Source organism: Protopterus annectens, chromosome 2.part1 (assembly GCF_019279795.1).
Source record: "Protopterus annectens isolate FY-2018-M chromosome 2.part1, PAN1.0, whole genome shotgun sequence".
Classification (NCBI taxonomy): domain Eukaryota; kingdom Metazoa; phylum Chordata; order Ceratodontiformes; family Protopteridae; genus Protopterus; species Protopterus annectens.
In genome coordinates this window covers 1225817544-1225836467 of record NC_056729.1, presented here as the reverse complement: position 1 = coordinate 1225836467, position 18924 = coordinate 1225817544, and the positions used below count along the sequence as shown (strand labels likewise).

The following is an 18924-nucleotide window of genomic DNA, read 5'->3' as shown; positions in this document are numbered from 1 at the left end:
AGCCTAAGGAAGGGGAACCAAACTTGTCGAGGCCAGTAAGGTACAATGAGGATGACTTTGCTCTTCACCCTGACAGTTTTCTGCAGAAATTTTGGAATCAATGGGGTTGGTGAGTAGGAATAAAATAAACCAGGGGAGGCCATTCATGAAGTAGAGCATTCCTATGTGATTCACCCTGGGGAGGGGGGGGATTAGGGCAAAGTAGCATTTGTTGTTTGGGAGGAGGCAAAAAGATTGCAGCAAAACTGGTCCCATCAATGAAAAATCATTTCCGTTACTTCCATGTTGAGGGACCACTCATGAGGTAGAAGAACATACCTCCTCAGTTTGTCTGCTATCACACTGAATTTCCCCAGAATGTGTGTCACTGTGAGAAAACGGTTGGATGAGATCGCCCACTGGCACACACTGAGCGTGTCTCAACACAAAGGGTATGATTTAGTCCCTCTTTGTTTGTTGATGTACCAAACTACTAACATACTGTCTGTCTGAACTGAAACTTGTCACTGGAGGGAGAGTATCTTGGAAGGCTTGCAACACTAAGAGCACTGCTCTCACCTCTAGGACATTGATATGCAACTTGGCCTCTTTGGGGGACCACATACCTTGGACCGTTTTCTCAGGCAGGAGGGTTGGCATAATGGTTAAGGTGTTAAACTTACAAACACAAGGTGCAGGGTTTGATCCTCACATGAGATAATTGGCTAGGCTTAAAATGGCTCACAACGGCAGTTAGGTTCATAGACGAGTACTAGGCTATGAACCAGAAAGTGTCCCCCCACCCAGGCAGGGAAGTGTCTATGGTCACTATGGCATTGGGCTGAGGAGGAATGAATGAATGGCCTTGTAGAATGTGATCCGATTGAATCCACCACCTGAGATCTCTCTTGCATGTCTGAGTGATTCGTGTCCAAGTTGACTTGGGTTGGTAAAGTATTTACCATTGTGCTGCTAACATTCATTGCAAAATCCTCATATAAAATCTGGCTAAAGGTACTAGGGTTATCACTGCTAACACTGACCCTAGAGCCTGAAGGACCAAGCGGACTGAAATGTTGGTAATGCAGATTATTCTTCTAACCTGTGACCTAACAGCTTAACTGCTTCCCACAAGAGTACAAACTATCATTGACTGTTGAAAATTGCTCCTATGAATTCCAAACTGAGTTGGTTGCAGTTAAGACTTGTACATTATAGTTATCCCCACATAACAAGTCTATTGCCCATATCAACTGATCCCTGGTCAGGGTGGTAAGGAGCCAGTCTAGATATGGAAACACCCGGAATCCTTGCGACACAATGCAATTCAAAACTATGGAATAAATACCCACTATACACAAGATAAAGCAGTGGTGAGACTAAATGTAAATATCAGACTGGAAGTTTATGTGTTGAGCAGAAAAGCAGGAAAGGAGAGAGTAAAAGCCTTCACACATCTCAAAGACCAAAGGTCCTTGACTTGCTCCACAGCTAAAAAATCAAGGTTATAATCAAGCAGGTACCCTGCAAGCCACAGTGCACAAACTAATTCTTAAGACTGCAATATTCTTGCCAGCACAAGGGGATCAATGTACCAGCTCAAACACAAGCAAATTTAAAACCTTACAACTGAGCCACCAAAGAAGATAAACGTGTCCAAAGTGTTGCATGCTTGCCATATTAAGTAACTAAATACTTTCAATGCAATAATTTTAGTACCTGCGGTGCAAACTTAATTTCATATTTAGGATACATATGACAGAGGAAAAAAAAGAAAGCTGTGTTTAAAAAAATGGTGGCAGCCCAGATGTATTGTGCATAAATATCTGGAAAGCAACAGTCAAGAAGCTGCTACAAAATTCCCAAAAATCTTGGGAACACCAGAAAATGCTACAAAATAAAATAAAACTACCTGCCCAGTCTGTACCCTTGGCCTGAAAATGGATGAAAGGCTGGTTTTGTTGGTACATATGACTCATTTTTCTTTATCTCTGGCACAATTTCTATGTCCTTTTGCGAGAGTCCTTGTTGATGTTCAATAGGCAACCTCCTAAAAAAAGAAAATAACCTCAGATTACAGACTTATTTAAATTCAGCCAAACTTCTGAAGGAACCAGGAATATCAAAATGTGTTACAGTCCATCTCTTATGAGCATGTTTTGGTGTTCTATGCTGTTAAGGGGAACTGCCATATATCTGCTCCCCAAGTTCTTTATTGTGATCCTGTACACTTATTCTCATTTTCTGATGGATCTGAGATTATCAAGACATCACCCTGAAAGAAGAGCTCCTTTTAGGTAGAGACCAACACCAAGCCAGAAAGTCACCAAATTTTATATGGACCAGGTAGGTATAAACCACGACATGACCTGAAAATATTTTTCCTTTGCCTGAAATTCATTTGATACTTGGAAATGCAAAAGATGTGCACCATCTTCTGTGTTTCTGTAGGTTAGCAGCTGACCCAAGTTCCCATCAACAAGGTCAGTCATGCTTATACACTCATTGCAGACAGCTAGAGTGATTACCTGCTGTCTGCACTACTTTTTCATCTTCACAGAAAGAGAGCAGTCTTTCAAACTTGGGCCATTCATTCAGTGTTCCTGATTTATTCTTAAATACATTATTTCAGAGCTGTAAATGGCTACACTGTCAGCAGTACTTAAATGTAAAGACCCTATGCAAAGATAATTGTTTTAAAAAAAATTGATCATATGATATGAGAAATGGGAAACTACAGCATATGTTTTTGTAATTACTTATCAAACGTTTGCCAAGCTGATGATGGCATAGCATGAAGTGTGCAGTAAACGTCACAAAAACAATGTGAAGGCTACGACTTAAACCTGGAAGTATCATAATAAATGAGCCATGATATGTCATGTCTGATTATGGTTGCCACCTTTTCAAATGGCCAAAGTGGGACATTTTCGGGACAAACCTCACATTTTACAGGCCGACACATACCCACTGTCAGTACAAAGGATAGATCCTAACTTTTTTTCCTAAATAAAAGCTTTTTCTTGTAGCATTTTAGTTTCTTTTCTGTTATATATAACACTTAGGTATTTTAGATACAAAATAACTGATTTATGCAACTATTACATAAAATATAGGACATAATTATGTCCTACAATCTCAGGACATTTGCCATTTTTAATATTTTTTGTCAGGACACAACTGCCCAAAGAGGGACTGTCCCTTGGAAAGTGGGACAGGTGGTAACCCTATGTCTGATAGTTTAAAACAGGTTTGAGTGCTGGTAATAAAATGGCCTGCTTCTTCTGTGAAGAAGAAACTGGACAGCAGAGCAAATCAAAGAATGGCTGAAACACTGTACAGTTAATGGCCTTATTCAAAACAGCCTTCGGAATAGCAGGTTGTGTAAAACAGATGGGAGTGATAAAGTAACACAGCAATTATACAAGGATACACTCTGGAAAATTTACTGTAGTTACAAAAAACATACTGAAAACAAAACAGACAGACAAAGGAATAAAGTAAAAAATAAAATGTTATGTCTTACCATAACTTGGCATCTGTGTTGTCTTCCTTCATTCATCCTCACGACAGGGTCTCAGATCCAACCCCAGATCCGGCTCAGCCACTTTCCACAGACTTGGATCAGACTCTCAGCTGACCTCACCTGACAGCTTCTCTCTGAGTCCATGCCTGTGGAGGAATTTAAGAAAGTTTCTCCCAAGCTGGCCACTCTTTCATCCACTGCCAATTCTTCGATGAGGTTAATCTTCCATACCACAGAGGGCATCTTGCGAGCAGCCAGTTCAGGACTTTGCCAAGGAGTCATGCATGGATGAGACCATGTGATTTTGCGGAGCCCTTTAAGGTGTCGTTTGTCAGTGCCCCCTACAATGGCTCCTCCCTTTTTGGGCCTTTGGTTAGACACACCCTCACCCGCAGTGAAAAGGATGGAAAGATCCTTTTTGCTGTTGGAATCAAGTTTTCTAACACCCCCCCCCCCCCTCCGGAGATCCTTTTCCAGAAAACAGCATGAGGACAAGAAAATGTGGTCCCTCAAGTCCCAAGGCCCTTTCCAGGACCAGTGCGGAGAACTCTCCTCTAAAGGCAGAGAAGGAGGGTTTAATGGTAGACACTGCCCTAGAGGCAGAGGGGCTCTGCAGAACCAGGGCTTCAGGGAACCCCTTTCCGATAAGCCTTGCCAGCACTCCTGAGGTGCTACCTGGTTGTCCATCTCTGGAGTCAGTCAGGGGGCGATTAGCTTTGCACCCGGAAGCCTGGACACAATTGACTCAAAACTGTTTGGTGATAAGCGTGATATATCTAGAGGTGTTATATTCCCTTTTTCCTCCTCCATCCAAATTCAAGAAGCCTCCTGGATGTGCCACCTGGTCAGTGGGAGCAGGAAGCACAGGAAGTTCAACAACTGCTGCAAAAAGAGCGTCATCCAGGCGGTCCCAACCTAACGTAAGGATTCAGAACCTACTCCCGTTTCTTTTTAGTACTGAAAAAGACAGGGGACCTAAGACCCACTCTGGATCTCAGCAAGTTAAATGACTATGTGAAGAAAGTGAGATTCTGAATGGTTACGGTTCAGTCTATTCTGCCGGTGTTGCATAAGGATGACTGGAGGTGCTCAGTAGATCTCAAGGACTCATACTATCACATAAAAATAGACAGGAGCTCCAAGAGATTTCTGTGCTTCCAGCTGGGCGCCAATTATTACCAGTTCAGAGAACTGCCATTTGGGCTCACCACAGCCCCCTGGATGTTCACCAAATCCATGGCGGTGGTAGCTTCTCACCTGAGGCTCAAGGTATTCCAGGTGTTTCCATATGTAGATGATTGGCTCCTATTCAAGCCGGAGACTGCTTACTTCAGTTAGCTCAGTTCTTGGGCATCACCATAGACATGGACAAGTCCAATCTTACTCTAGTTCAGAACCTAGAGTTTATAGGTACACAACTCAATACCAGATATCAGAGTGCTTATCTTCCTCTACACCGTACAACCATTCTGAGAAATCAAGTCCAGCACTTATTAGCAACTCAAGCCCCCTGCGCTCAGCTGATCTTACAGGTCCTGGGGTTCATGTCTGCAGCCATCCTATTAGTTCCCCTGGCCAGGTTCTTCATGCAGGTTCTACAGTGGACACTAGCCAATCAATGGTCCAGTCTATCTCAGCCGTTATCCTTTAGCATAAAATTGATTCCAATCTGCAAACATCATGTCAGTTGGTGAATTCACTCCGACAATGTTATCCTCAGCAGACCCTTTGTCAGCGATCCTCCGACAGCCACCATGACCACGGATGCTTCCCAGTTCTGGTGGAGGAGCATTACAATGGGAAGACGGTCCAAGGCATGTTGTCGACTCCCAAGACCAACTTGCATATCAGTGTCCTAGAAATGAGAGCTGTCTTTCTAATGTTGCAAGCCTTTCAGGATGTTCTCCCTCTTAAGACTATTGCAGTACATTCCAACAGCATGTCTGTTGTATGATACATAAACAAGCAAGGAGGAACCTGTTCTTACCCCCTATGCACTGAGACCATGAGGGTGTAGGAGATCTCTTTAGACCTTCTAATTGCAATGCACATTCCAGGGGAAGCCAACAATCTGGCGGGTAGACTCCGCAGGTCTCTTCTGATTCCACAAGAGTAGTTCCTCAATCAGTCAGTAGCAAACATGATCTTCAGCAGATGGGGAACCTTGTTGCAACCACTTTGCTTCTCCCCTCAACAACAAATGCAGCAAACTTTTTTCTCTGATCCCACTTCCGGGGTAGTCCCCGAGGTATGCTGTAGTCCATGACTGGTCCCCGGGTTTCCTGTATGGTTATCCTCTTCTCCCACTCATCCCCAAATTTCTTCAGAAGGCAAACAGATTGATGAGTTCAGTCATCCTCATTGCCCACTTCTGGCCTCTCCAAGTGTGGTTCCTCTTCCTATGGTCTCTCCTGAAGTATCCCCCCTGGATACTGGAATCCTCTCAAGACCTCCTTTCTCACCAGTCAGGGATCTGACACCAAATCTTCACACACTGAAACTGACCGCTTGGTTTCTCCAATTCTGACCTTGATTAGACATTCGAGGCGCCAGTCCCTGGTCCAAAAGATTCTTCTAGCATCACAAAAGGCTTCCACTAAGAAAGTCTACAATAGCAAATGGAAGAGATTCGTTGTTTGGGCTACCAACAGGGACACTGTTCCATTTTCAGCACCTGTGTGAGATGTGTTAGTTTGTCTTTACCCTTTTCAATGAGGATGCTAGATTTTCCACTATCAAGCTGCAGTTAGCTGCAATTTCTAATTTTCACACTTCTATCCAATTACATTCCTTGTTCACATTCAGATTATGTAAGTCCTTCTTGAAGGGCAGTTTCTTATTGAGGCCCCTCATTAGGAATCCTTCTCCTCCTTGGGACCTTACACTGGTGCTGCAGGCATTGACACGGGGCCCCTTTGAACCTACAGCTACTCGCAACATGAAGTTTCTATCCTGGAAAACAGCTCTCTTGGTGGCCGTCACTTCCGCCAAGAGGATTTCTGAGCTTCAAGCTTCATCTTCTAAACCTCCTCACATTTTATTCCATAAGTATAGTGTCCTTGTGTACTAATCCATCATTTATGTCTATAGTGGCCACAGAAAGTAATATCAATTAGTCCATTCAACTTCGTGTTCTTTCCCAATTTTTCAAAACAAAGGAGAATATGTTCTTCATCTTTTAGGTGTTCATAGACAGGTCAGTTTCTATTTATGCAGGACCAAGCAATACAGAAAGTCTGATCAGCTTTTTCTAGCCTTTTCTTTGACCCAACACATGCAACACATAGACCACACAGTCAGAGTGTCAAACAGTCACAGCCCTTAAGGCCAAACAAAATGCCAGACACACTTGTCATTGGTGATTCCATAGTCAGACACACTGACGTCCCGCTCACCAGACTGAGTAAGGAGAAGGTCACAGTAAGCTGCCTGTCGGGCGCTAGAATCCGCCACATAACGCAAGCACTCAGGTCTCTCAACAGCAGGTACAAGTACGACTCAGTCATTGTCCACGCTGGTGTCAACGACCTGAGACGTACCTCCTTGGACTACATGAAAAGGGACGTCGAGGAGCTCTCTGATTATGTAGCCCAGGCAGGTATGACCCTGACCTTGAGCAGTATCCTACCTTCACCTAGAATGATGCCACAATACAGTGATAAGATGATCAGCTTTAATAATTGGCTTAAATTCTGGTGTCATTCAAAGGGATCCAATGTCTGTCTGCCTGGGATGACATGCTGGACAAGCCACGCTGCTTCATGAGGGCGGCTTGCACCTGTCACCCTGGGCTTCCGGATATTGGCAAAGGCTCTTGCCACCCCATAGTGCCTTTTTAGGCAAGGCTCAAATTCTAAACCTACCACCCTAGAACACCAAAAGGAAAAAACTAAGGGTAATGCTGCTCAATGCCAGAAGTCTCAATCTCAAGATGCACGCACTCGAGGCCCTTCTCAATATGGAGAACATCGATGTCTGTGCTGTGACAGAAACCTGGTTCAAGGCTCCTGAGAGCACCCCAGCACTAACAGGTTTCACCTCATATCATACGTTCCGGCCCCAAAATCCGGACAACACCAAGAAAGGAGGGGGTGTCCATATTCATAAAGGACACCCACACCTCAAGGTTGGTGGCAACGCACGATGCATCTGAGACCATCCAGGTGCAATTAACCATAGGCAAGACTGCTCTGCAATTTGTAGCATGTTACAGGCCACCCTCTCAAACTCAGGAACCTCACATGGCCTTCCTGCAAACATTGGAGGGATAAATGTATCTCCAAACACCATCATACTAGGTGACTTCAACTACCCTAATATAGACTGGGAACACTACTCAAGCCCGAACACTCTAACCCAAAGATTCCTGGAGTTCATAAACTCAAATGCCATGGAACAACTAGTCACCATCCCCACAAGAGGTGAAAACATACTTGATCTCATCATCACGAACATGGGATCAAAATGTTCAACACCGGAAGTATACCCCTCACTGGTGAGATCAGATCATAAACTAATCTCGCTGGAGGTCCTCATCCCGCCCCACCTGAAACAAAAAGACCACAGTGAAAAACTTCTCAAAAGCCGATTTCACACTTCTAAAAACTAGTGTGGTCTCCTTTAAGGCCCCTGAGCCAGTGGTAAACATTACTCAAACCGCTGAATCACTTACAAATGCCTTCTACCAGCACCTACAGGACTGCATGGATCAGGCAATCCCAAACAAAACTAAGACTCTCTGTACCAAAGGCAAGCGTCCAGTCTGGTGGACCCCAGCCATAAACAAGCTCTACAACAAAAGGAGGAAGCTACTACAAGATAGAGCAAAATCCTTGAAAGGTAAGACACCTTTGATCATTATAAGTAAAAACTAAGAGCTCTCATAAAATCATCCAAGGCAAATTTTGAGAGAAAAATCGCCAAGGACTCTAAAGACAATCATAAGGCCTTCTTTAGCTATGTTAGAAACCTAGGAGGAAACTCCCAGATATGCTCAGAATTAGTTCAAAATGATGTGAAAATTACTGAACCTACACACATTGCTAACATACTGGCTGACAGGTTCAGTGCAAACTTCTCCCCCCCCCAAAAGGAGAGATATCTATTCCAGAGGATTGTAGCCCCCAAACATCTCCAACGCCCAGGTGAGAACTGCCCTCACTAAGGCAAAAACACAGCATCCATGGGACCGGATGGTGTCCCCGGCTGTGTGCTTCATGAACTCAACGAGGAATTAAACCCACAGTTAGGACAGCTGTTTAATCTTAGCCTCACCTCAGGATACGTGCCCAAGGAGTGGCGCGGCGACTGTGGTCCCACTTCATAAGGGCGGTGCCTCCACAGACCCTGGAAATTACCGCCCCATTAGCTTGACAAGCCTTATCTGCAAAGCCATGGAGAGGATCATAATGGAACTCATAAATAAAGACATAGGGAACTTGCAGACTTTGGATCCAACCCAGTTTGGCTTTGTCAAAGGCAGATCCTGCCTCTTAAACTTGGTTGACTTTTTGAGACAGTCACCAAGGCCATTGATGAGGAAAGGCAGTCCATACAGCCTACCTCGACCTGGCAAAGGCCTTCGACACAATACCCCACTCAGGTATCATCGAAAAACTCATCAGCTTGAATGTAAACCCATACATCACAAGATGGGTTGCAAACTGGCTAAGCGACAGAACCCACAGGGTCAGAGTTGCTGGAGCCATGTCAGACTCAAAGCCTGTCACAAGTGGTGTCCCACAGGGCTCAGTCCTGGGTCCACTCTTGTTCGGCATCTACTTTTCTGAAGTACAAGCAAACACAGGAGGGTTATGGCTGACAAAGTTTGCAGATGACTGCAAACTGGGCCATAGTCGAAAACACATCTGACACAGATATCCTCCAGAAGGGCCTCACAGAAGCGGATAACTGGTGCCAGAGCCATGGCCTGAAGTTAAACGCCAAAAATGCATAGTCATACCCTTCGGGAAAAACAAGGTTACCCCTAGCTACCATATAGGTGACAATCCACTGAGCACAGAAAAAGTCATCAGGGATCTGGGGACCCAAGTTGACAGTAGTCTTCGTTTGACACTCATGTTGCTAAAGTAGTTAGGAAAACCTTCTATATCGCCCACCTGATCATGAAGGGATTCACATCTAGATCAAGGGAGGTCATCGTCCCCTGTACTCATCACTCATTAGACCTATGATTGAGTACAATGCCCGTTCGAATGTATCTGACCAGACACCTGATGCAGCTTGAAAGGCCCCAAAAGTTCCTCACCAAAAGGATAAAGGGTCTCAAAAATATGTCTTATGCTGCCCGACTGAAAGAACTCCAGCTTTATTCAGTTTCATACCGCTTGCTCAGAGGTGACCTGTGCCTGACATATAAGGCCATGTCAAACCCAGATTTGATGAATATGCTTCACCTCAAAAAATCTAGATGCCTCAGAACCACAAGGCGGGAGACTTAAACCTTGACACGGTTATAAATAGAACGTGCTGGAGGGACAGATTCATCACCCAGAGACTCCCTATGCTGTGGAACAAAATCCCGGTACATGTGAGGCAGAGCACCTCGCTGGCCTTGTTCAAGAGGAATCTTGACCAATGGATGGGAGATCGCAGATATACCCCAGGGATTACTTCAGTGTCACTGCTTGACAGAGGCACAGAAAAATGATAGGCATAGTTTTTATTCAAACTAAAGGGGTGGCGAAAGCCACATAACTATGGGCTAGGCTTATAAATGCCCTTGGGCAGATAGCCTAGTATGAACCTATGAACCTAATAGACTTGGTCAAGCAGTATCGAAAGTCACCATAGAAAAATGGATCTCTGATTACATTTCCTTCATTTATTCTTCCAGAAGGCTGCAGTTACCCAAGCCCCCCTAGGGAACATTCTACCAGGGCTGTGACTATGTCCTCTGCCTTTTATGCCAGAACTTCCATTGATGACATTTGTGAGGCAGCTACATGGTCTAATAACCATACCTTTGTGTCACATTACAAATTGGATGTTATTTCCAGGAACAGGGCTTCCTCTGGCTCAATGGTGCCCCGGCATGTCCTTCCATGAGGGCCACCCAAGGTTCTCGTATCTGGGGACTCTGACCCTATTGTTAGGGTGAATGAAGGAGACAACATCAGATTAAAAAGACAAGTCTTACCATAACTTGGCATCTGTGTTGTCTTCCTTCATTCATCCTCACTTCCCCACCCAACCACCCCCATGCCCTTCTTCTTGAGGAACCTGAATGAGCTCAGGACTGTTTACTCTGTATCTGAGCCTCTTCATCCAGTCTTTTATGCCTGAGTTTGGTATGCCTGGATTTGGCAAACTCGATCTGAAACCGTTGGGTGGATGCAGGGTGTCGTGGGTATGAGGGAGGAGCAATGTAAAATGGGCCAGATAGCTTAACGACCTCAGTGCAAAGGTTGCTGAGACGTAAATACTCTTCCCAATTCTGTCCAGCCCTCTGGACTCCTTATTCAGTGAATGGACATGAGCAGTCTCCTCTGCCAGATCTTTCTTGGTGGCCACCATCACCATGACAGCACTGACCACAGGACGCTTACTGCAGTGTTTCTTGTCCATCGGGCGCACTAGAAACCTATTGGGCAGCTTGGGTATAGGCTTGATGTAGTCTGGCTCCTGCCACACATGGCGAGATATGAAATCCACTGGGGCATCTGCCAGGTAGGGTTCACCCAGGATGTAGATGGGCCCATCCCAAACGCCTCAAAGAGAAGTGAGTCCTCAGAGGAAGAAGGTTAGGCAGACCACTCACCTTTCTGCTTCAGAATTTCCAAAATGTATCCGGAAGAGACATCCTCAGGTGGGGATTAGGGGGATCCTTTCCCCTCATTGAAGTCAGTATTTATGGTTAAGGACTCCAAGAGGGAGCCCACATGCCTCCTTTTACCTGTCCTTTTTGGACGGACATCCTCAGCTGGGTATTCTGGGGAGGTATCAGAAGAAGGGGATCCCTCTTGAGGAGAGAAGTCATGGAGGCAGCTTGGGATGGGATGACTCGTGGCAAGATGAGAGAGAGAGAGGCCTAAATCCAATGGAGGTACAGGGTCAGAATGAGTAACATGTACGTTCGAATATCCAAACTGGGAGAAAACCCTCTCCAGAACCTGAAAGGCCGGAAAACCAGGCAAACCCCTCTCCGAATCCCTAGGAGCTGAAGCTAGTAGAGAGAGATGGACAGGACTTACACCGGATCCAAGGCCTCCAGAAGGGATCAGACTCAAGCTATCGAGTGCTGAAGCCCTCAAGGGAAGGGACGGCTCAGAGAAGGATGGAGCCAAGCCCAGTGTCCTGGACCCGGCACAGACACCATGGCCCTGAGGGTTCCTATCATGTAGTTGAACTTTTACAAGTTTGAACCTCATATGGTCGAGACCATAAGTTCGAATATGTAAAAGTTTGAGCGTCTGAATGGAAATCTCCATAAGCGGAGGTTTCCATTTTGTTCAATGGGGTGTGATCTCACAGTTGGTATATTTAAGTAGCGGGGGGTGTGGGGGAGTGCAGCTCCCCATGTGGGGAGGGTGTGCAGGGGGCCTTGACCCCTGCTTAAAACAGTTTATTTTGTTTTCGTTTTTTTTTTTATCCATAGTCGAAGTTTTGTAACTTCGAGCATAACGGTTTGAACATCACGTGTTCAAAGTTATAAGACTTCGATTATGTGATATAGACCCAGCCCTGAGACTCGCTCTGCTCAGACAAGGCCAGAAATGGGCAAGTCAAGAGCATACTTAACGTCAAGGAAGGAAATTTCCACAGCGACGAGTCCAACCCATATGGCAGTCCTGAATCTCTAAACTCAGGAGCCAGAGGACGGTTTAGAGAAGGAGTCTGGATGGAGTGAAATGGGTAGCTCATGGACCCATTAGGGGACAATGTGAAAAGGGTAGCTCATGGACCAAACGGGACAGAGTGAAAAGGGTAGTTCATGGACCCAACAGGGGACAGAGTGAAATGGGTAGCTCATGGACCCAACAGGGGACAGAGTGAAATGGGTAGCTCATGGACCCAACAGGGGACAGAGTGAAATGGGCAGCTCATGGACCCAATAGGGGACAGAGTGAAAAGGGTAGCTCATGGACCCAACAGGGGACAGAGTGAAATGGGTAGCTCAAGGACCCAACAGGGGAGAGAGTGAAATGGGTAGCTCATGGACCCAACAGGGGACAGAGTGAAATGGGCAGCTCATGGACCCAACAGGGGACAGAGTGGGAACTACCCACATCTGGATCTGAGCCATAAGTAACCTCCTCACTATCCTGTCCATATGCACCTCAGACAATATTCCTGAGGACCTGGAAGACACTGACAAGGGGAGCCGGAAGTGCTTGGACTTAGACAGAGCCGGTGACTTTGTCAAGTCCCTCAGATCTGATACAGCTGGGTCCGAGGTTGGAGCAGACGATGGAGTTAGAGAGACACTGATAATCTCCTCTGGATCCAAGGAAGCTTTAAGATCCGAGAAAGGAGCAGACTTAGGAGGATCTGAAGAGGAGTCTGCTGATTTTCTTGGCTTCTTGGAATCAGGAGTGTCCCTTGGGGAAGCAGGGAGGAGCCTCTTTTTGGCCTCCTTAACAGAAGTTGAGGTGGTAGAAGCCTGGGAAGGGGTCTGAGCCTCAAACGAAGGAATAAGGCCCCTTAAGATAAGTTTGGTCCATCTGTTGGCCAAAGCCCAAGGGTTGAAAGCCAAACAGACAGAACGGTCAGCATTAAGATGGTTGTCTCCCAGGCAATACATGCACTCCTTGTGGGCATCCTGATTGGAGATCTTATGCCCACAAGAAGTTCAGCATTTAAAGCCTGGAATTAGTTTGTCAGCCATAAGAGAAAACGGGCCAAAAATAATGGATCACCTAAATGCCCAGAATGGAGTTTTACACTAACTTAAACTTTAACTGTAACTACAATAAAAATAGCTATAACTCTAACTATAAAGCTAACTTTAGAAAATAAAACCAAGCAAAGGTTTTTTAAAAGGGACAAGAAAATATACAAACACATATGGACAAACTCACACACACACTGGAAGAGAGGGAGGAAGGTAACTGCCAAAGGCAATTACAAAACCCCAATAAAACTACTGAAAGCTTGAGAGAGTGAAATCAGAGTCTGAGCTCTCTGAGTGGCAAACAAAATCTGAGGCACCTGGGTGGATGCAGGGTATTGCTAGTATGAGGGAGGAGCTTAAGAGTCCGATCAAAGTCCGTGGAACGTGGCCGAGCCAGATCCAGGGTAGGAAAAGAGACCCTATTGTGAAGGCAAATGGTGACAACATCAGATCTAATAATCACTTATGATAAAGAACATGTGATATCTGCAGCATGTTCTATAACACATAACGATAACGTCATGACTGCATCATAGGTGTCCCTGGCTGACGCACTGAATGGGAGTGCTGGAAGAACTAGTAGCAGAAATCACCATATCTATTCCTGTAGGAAGACTAGGGTTCCACTGAGCCACCATGGTTAAGTGCCACCTATAGAAGGACAGGAATGGCTTAGGAGACGTAGCCTGCATTTGGCAAACTATGCTGTTCTTGAGCAATTCACATGTTACAGCCTCACTAAGAATGTAGTTGCACACACCTGAAGCCAAAATTGTAGGTTCTGCCTTGGTATCATGTATGCTGTCTGGCCACAAGGAAAGGGGAGTTTGGGTATAAAACACCTCTTAATGCATCAAGGAAAGACAGAAATTCAGTGGCTAGGTCTTGCACCCCACACCAGGTAGCTACAGCAGTGAGGAAATCCTTCTGTGTGGCTTAACTTTTAAGTAAAGGCATGGCATCAAGATAAAAGGAAGCCATAATGCCACTGTACTTAGCCCTCATCAGGCCCATATTAGAGTTCAATGCTCCCTTCTGCATGTATCTAACCAGGTATTTACACCAAATGGAGCTGCCCCATAGGTTTCACACTTAAAAACTATAAACAGTAAGGCATGTAAGGGCCTATCGCTTTACTCAGTCTTATACTGTTTGAGAGGTGACCTATTATGCCTGACCTACAAGGCATTTTCTGATCAAGGAAAAAAGAAGAAATGGCACACCAAAACTAACCAAAAATACACTGTAAAGTGCCAAAACTTTAGAAGAAACAGTCCAAAGCGATGTCAAAGGCTTTATTCAATACTCCACAGACAACTCAATATTAACACATAACATGAACGCCATTAACCAAACTGCATTTTCGTCCCAACAAAGTGACTTCATCAGATAACCAGTAAATCCATCATTAAACTTTTAAATACTCATTAAATACAAAACAACCAATCACATACAATCCTCCATTAAACAATTACTTTAAGAAAACAGCACCTAAACTTTTCATTCATTAAAATGCATGGTGAATACTGTGTTATAGGTTAACAAAATTTTATTCAAGATTAAATAATCTAAAAATATACAAATATAGGTTTACCTAAACACCTTTGAGTTAATGTTATAAAACCTTATACAAATGTAAAATAAATAAATAAATAAAATTATAAAATGATTATATAAATAAATTATTATTATTACTAAAACTTAAATAGCTTAAAATATGATTGGTTAAAAATAAGCATAGCCTGTCATCTGCTGGATAAAATATTTATTACAAACCAGTTTTTATATTTTCACTGATCTCAATTTTAAAAGTGGCACAATGGAAATATAATCATTAAGCCCCGGGGGGGGGGGGGGTACCTGCATCCAGGGTAACATGCCACCATAGTTCTCTATATTCTAGCCTCTCTTCCCATAAACCACCCCTTACATCTTTTTTAACTTGTTCCAATACCATAAAATAAAATTCAGCATTAGGGCAGAGGTTGGTATGTTTGTACAGAGCATTAGATTCTTTTCTTGTTGAAATCTCATATTTGTGTTCGTAAATCCTTCTTTTTAACAACCTTTCTGAATTACCAACATAAAAAGAATTACATTCTGAACATACCCCTAAATAGACTATCCTCTTGGTCTCACAGTTAAAATAATCTCCACTTTCTATCCATCTATGTCTACTTTCAAAATAAATTATATCAGTGTTAATAATATTAACACATTGTGGGCAATGCCCACATTTGTATGTCCCTATTCTTGTCCTATTGGGCTTCACAGAAACCCCATACTCTAATAGATTTTTGAAAGTGTGTGAATTCTTACTATCTAACAAGGAAGCCCATTTATTTTGTCCAAATCAGTCAACTCTGTAAATTGAATCCATTCCTTTTGAACTATTTTTTTAGTAATATTGTTGTTAAAAGCATTATATTCCAACACCAAGGCTTGTCTATAATCGGGTGGTTTTTCAAATTCAACTGCTGAGGCTATATTAAAATTAACCTGTGTATTATTTCCACAGATGGGTTTAAATCTGGATTTTCTCCCCTCATTAACTTCTTCTTTCATTTTATAAATAAATTCCTGGGGATAACCCCTCTCCAAAAACATTTTAGCTAATAAATTACATTCAGTCCAAAAATCAGAATGGTCATACGACTTCCCCTTACAAATTGACCTTTCACAATGTTTTTTTTACAAAAATGTGGATGTGCACTCTCATAATGTAAAAAGGAATTGCAAAACATGGGTTTTCTATATATTTTAGTTTTAAACCTTCCACATCTAAAAATTGTAGGCATTCCTTAGAAACATTAAAAGCGAATTTCAAAAAATCTGTGGTTTTGCCCAAATAAATTTTGAATTCCTCCAACTTTTCATTGTCCCTTATCCAAAAAATAACTATATCATCCAAAAACCTCCGATACAGCTTCCAGCAAGTCCTATATTTGGAATTAAGAATATTTTGTTCCTCCCACTTAGCCAAAACAAGGTTGGCATATGTGGGGGCAAATGCCACTCCCATTGCAACTCCCCGAATCTGTTTATAAAATTCTCCATTGAAATTTAAAAATTATATTTAAGAACCATATCCATGAGTGCAACACATACAATTTTGTCATTGTGTGGTAAAATGTAATCCTGAAACACCACTTCTTCAAACATTTCCATCCCATTAGTATGCGGAATACTAGAAAATAAATCAATGAAATCTATAGCAATAAATAGTAAATCATCACAATAAATCTCATCAGTAATAACCCTAAGAAGGTCCCAGGAATCTTTTAAAATAAATTCTTTCTTTGTCCATAAACCTTTCAGCTTGGTATCTACGTATTTAGCAAGGGGATGTGTTTTAGAGCCCCCCGCCAAGACAATAGGTCTCGGGGGGGGAGGGGGGATCGTCCTCGTTTTTATGGGTTTTGGGAATTCCAAAAATTGTGGGTATCCTGGGTTTATCCACTTTTAAAAAACCAAATACTTTTTGATCATAAAGTCCTTCATACAACATATCTTTCAAAAAAATGTCAATTTTGTTGTACACAATGTTAACTTTGTTAATGGATACATTAATATATCCCTCTTCATTCCTTAAAATATTATTCATTTTTCCTTCATACTCAATATTATCCATAATTACTACCCCCTCCCCCTTTGTCAGGTTTCATAATTCTAATATTATTGTTAGCTCTCAATATTTCAAGTAAATCATTTTCTTTTATACTCAAATTAGACCTAAATCTAACTTTCTTATAAATACTACTCAATTCATTTTCCATAATTTTTTCCAAATTTTTTAATTGTGGATGAAGGGGAGGGTTGTATATGGTTCTTCGTCTCAAACTCTGCCTATTTTCATCTGCATGAGAGGGCAATATTAACTCTAAATTGACTTTCCTTAAAAATAATTTAATGTCTAACAAGGACTGAGTAAGTTCTCCCTTTTTGTATGGAATAAATTTAAAACCTTTTGATAGCAAGCCCTGATGAAAATGTTACATATTCACAAGAAAAATTATATAAGGGTTACACACTCCATGGATACGAACCTGATTTGTGACTAACAAAACTTGCTGGAGACAGACATTTGTATCCTAAAAGCTACACGGAATAAACTTCCCATCTTTGTAACAAAAAAAAAAAGCCCGTCTCAGTCTCTTCAAAAAGTATTTGGATAAACGGATGGGGAACTGTAAATTCACTCCCAGGGTCCTGCTCATGTCCCTTTTGAACAGAGGCAATATGTAACATGATTCAGGGCTCCAAAATCCCAAACCCCACTACCCTGATAATTTCGCATATATGGGATGGAGTAGTAAGACACAATACGGTCATATCCTGGGTATTATTGGCTAGGCTGGTAAAAGCTCTTGTGCCATTAGCCTAGCAATCACCTATCAACCTACAGTCAAACAGGTCAAGTGTCCAAAAGAGCAGATTGGCTGCTGGAAGGAGGGTAAGGAAGTCTCAGAAAAATAATGTGCTGCATATACATTAGAAAAATCTGAGCAAAGAGGTGAAAATACCACTATGGCTTAAAAGTGAATCCAGGTTACATGAAGCATATTACCGAATGAGGTCATCACAGTACTGTTGTATGACTTTATAAAAGTTGATTTTCCAAAGATCAGCTTTTCCTTCAGAATAACAAAGATGCACAGAAAGTATGTTAACTCCCTTTTTAAGCCAATTATTTCATCGCAAGGATCTAAAACAGAATTCATAAGCCTTTACTTGTAAACTATCTTTAAAGAAATACAGTTGGGATTCTTTTTATTTTATTAGAGAAATAAAATGAAAATTAAATCTATTTTATTTATTTCCAGTTTGATGTCCGGGGAGGTCCACTGGGCTCAGGGAGCCCGTTTTCAGTGGAGGCCCAGGGAGAAAAGCTCCGCATTACATAGTTTAGTTGCAGATACAATCATAGTACAGAACACACAATTACAACTTCATTTCATGTTACAGAACAGGAAAAAAATATTTGGTTACATAGTACCAAAATATTTAAGATGGCAGTGGTGACTTAATTGAGAGTGAGAGTAAAGGCTTAGTTGGAAAGTCAGAAAAGGGTGGAATGAGTTATTTACACTACGTACATTTATGTTATTTACAATATGTACATTTAAGTTAGGTTAGCTTGTACTCAGAATTAGTCAGGAGTCTGGTCGTTAGGATGGAGTGGAGTGATTAGTAGGCTAGGTGGGGAGAGTGCAGTTGCACAACGGAGAACTTGAAATGATGAGAAAATACAACACAGAATTCAGTAATAATCTACAGGAAAACCCCCAAGAAGAGGTTTTACTACTATGGAAGTTTGGAAGCTAGAAGGGAAGAACGTGTTAAATATCTGGAAGGTTTTATTTAAAAAGAAGTTATGTACTCACCATAACGTTCCATCTGAGTAGGTACTTCATTTGTCTGCAACCTGTGGGTATCGGATCCGATCTCGGATCCGAGCCGGCAGCTTTACAAGCTACAAGATCCGAGCTCCTAGCTCCTCCCCCCTACCCATAATCCCCTGCCACTAACTGTATTACCTCAGATCGATTTTGCCCAATCTAAGTCA

General features: G+C 42.7%; 1 protein-coding gene across 4 annotated transcripts in view; it reads right to left on the bottom strand.

Annotated features, from left to right (window-relative positions):
• Positions 1–18924, bottom strand: part of UBXN2A (UBX domain protein 2A) — a 905003-nt gene that overhangs the window by 452441 nt on the left and 433638 nt on the right. For all 4 annotated transcript variants that reach the window (XM_044062750.1, XM_044062749.1, XM_044062752.1 and 1 more), the window contains exon 6: positions 1892–2029. In XM_044062750.1, coding sequence (XP_043918685.1) covers positions 1892–2029 — 138 coding nt within the window. The remainder of the gene's footprint in view (positions 1–1891; positions 2030–18924) is intronic.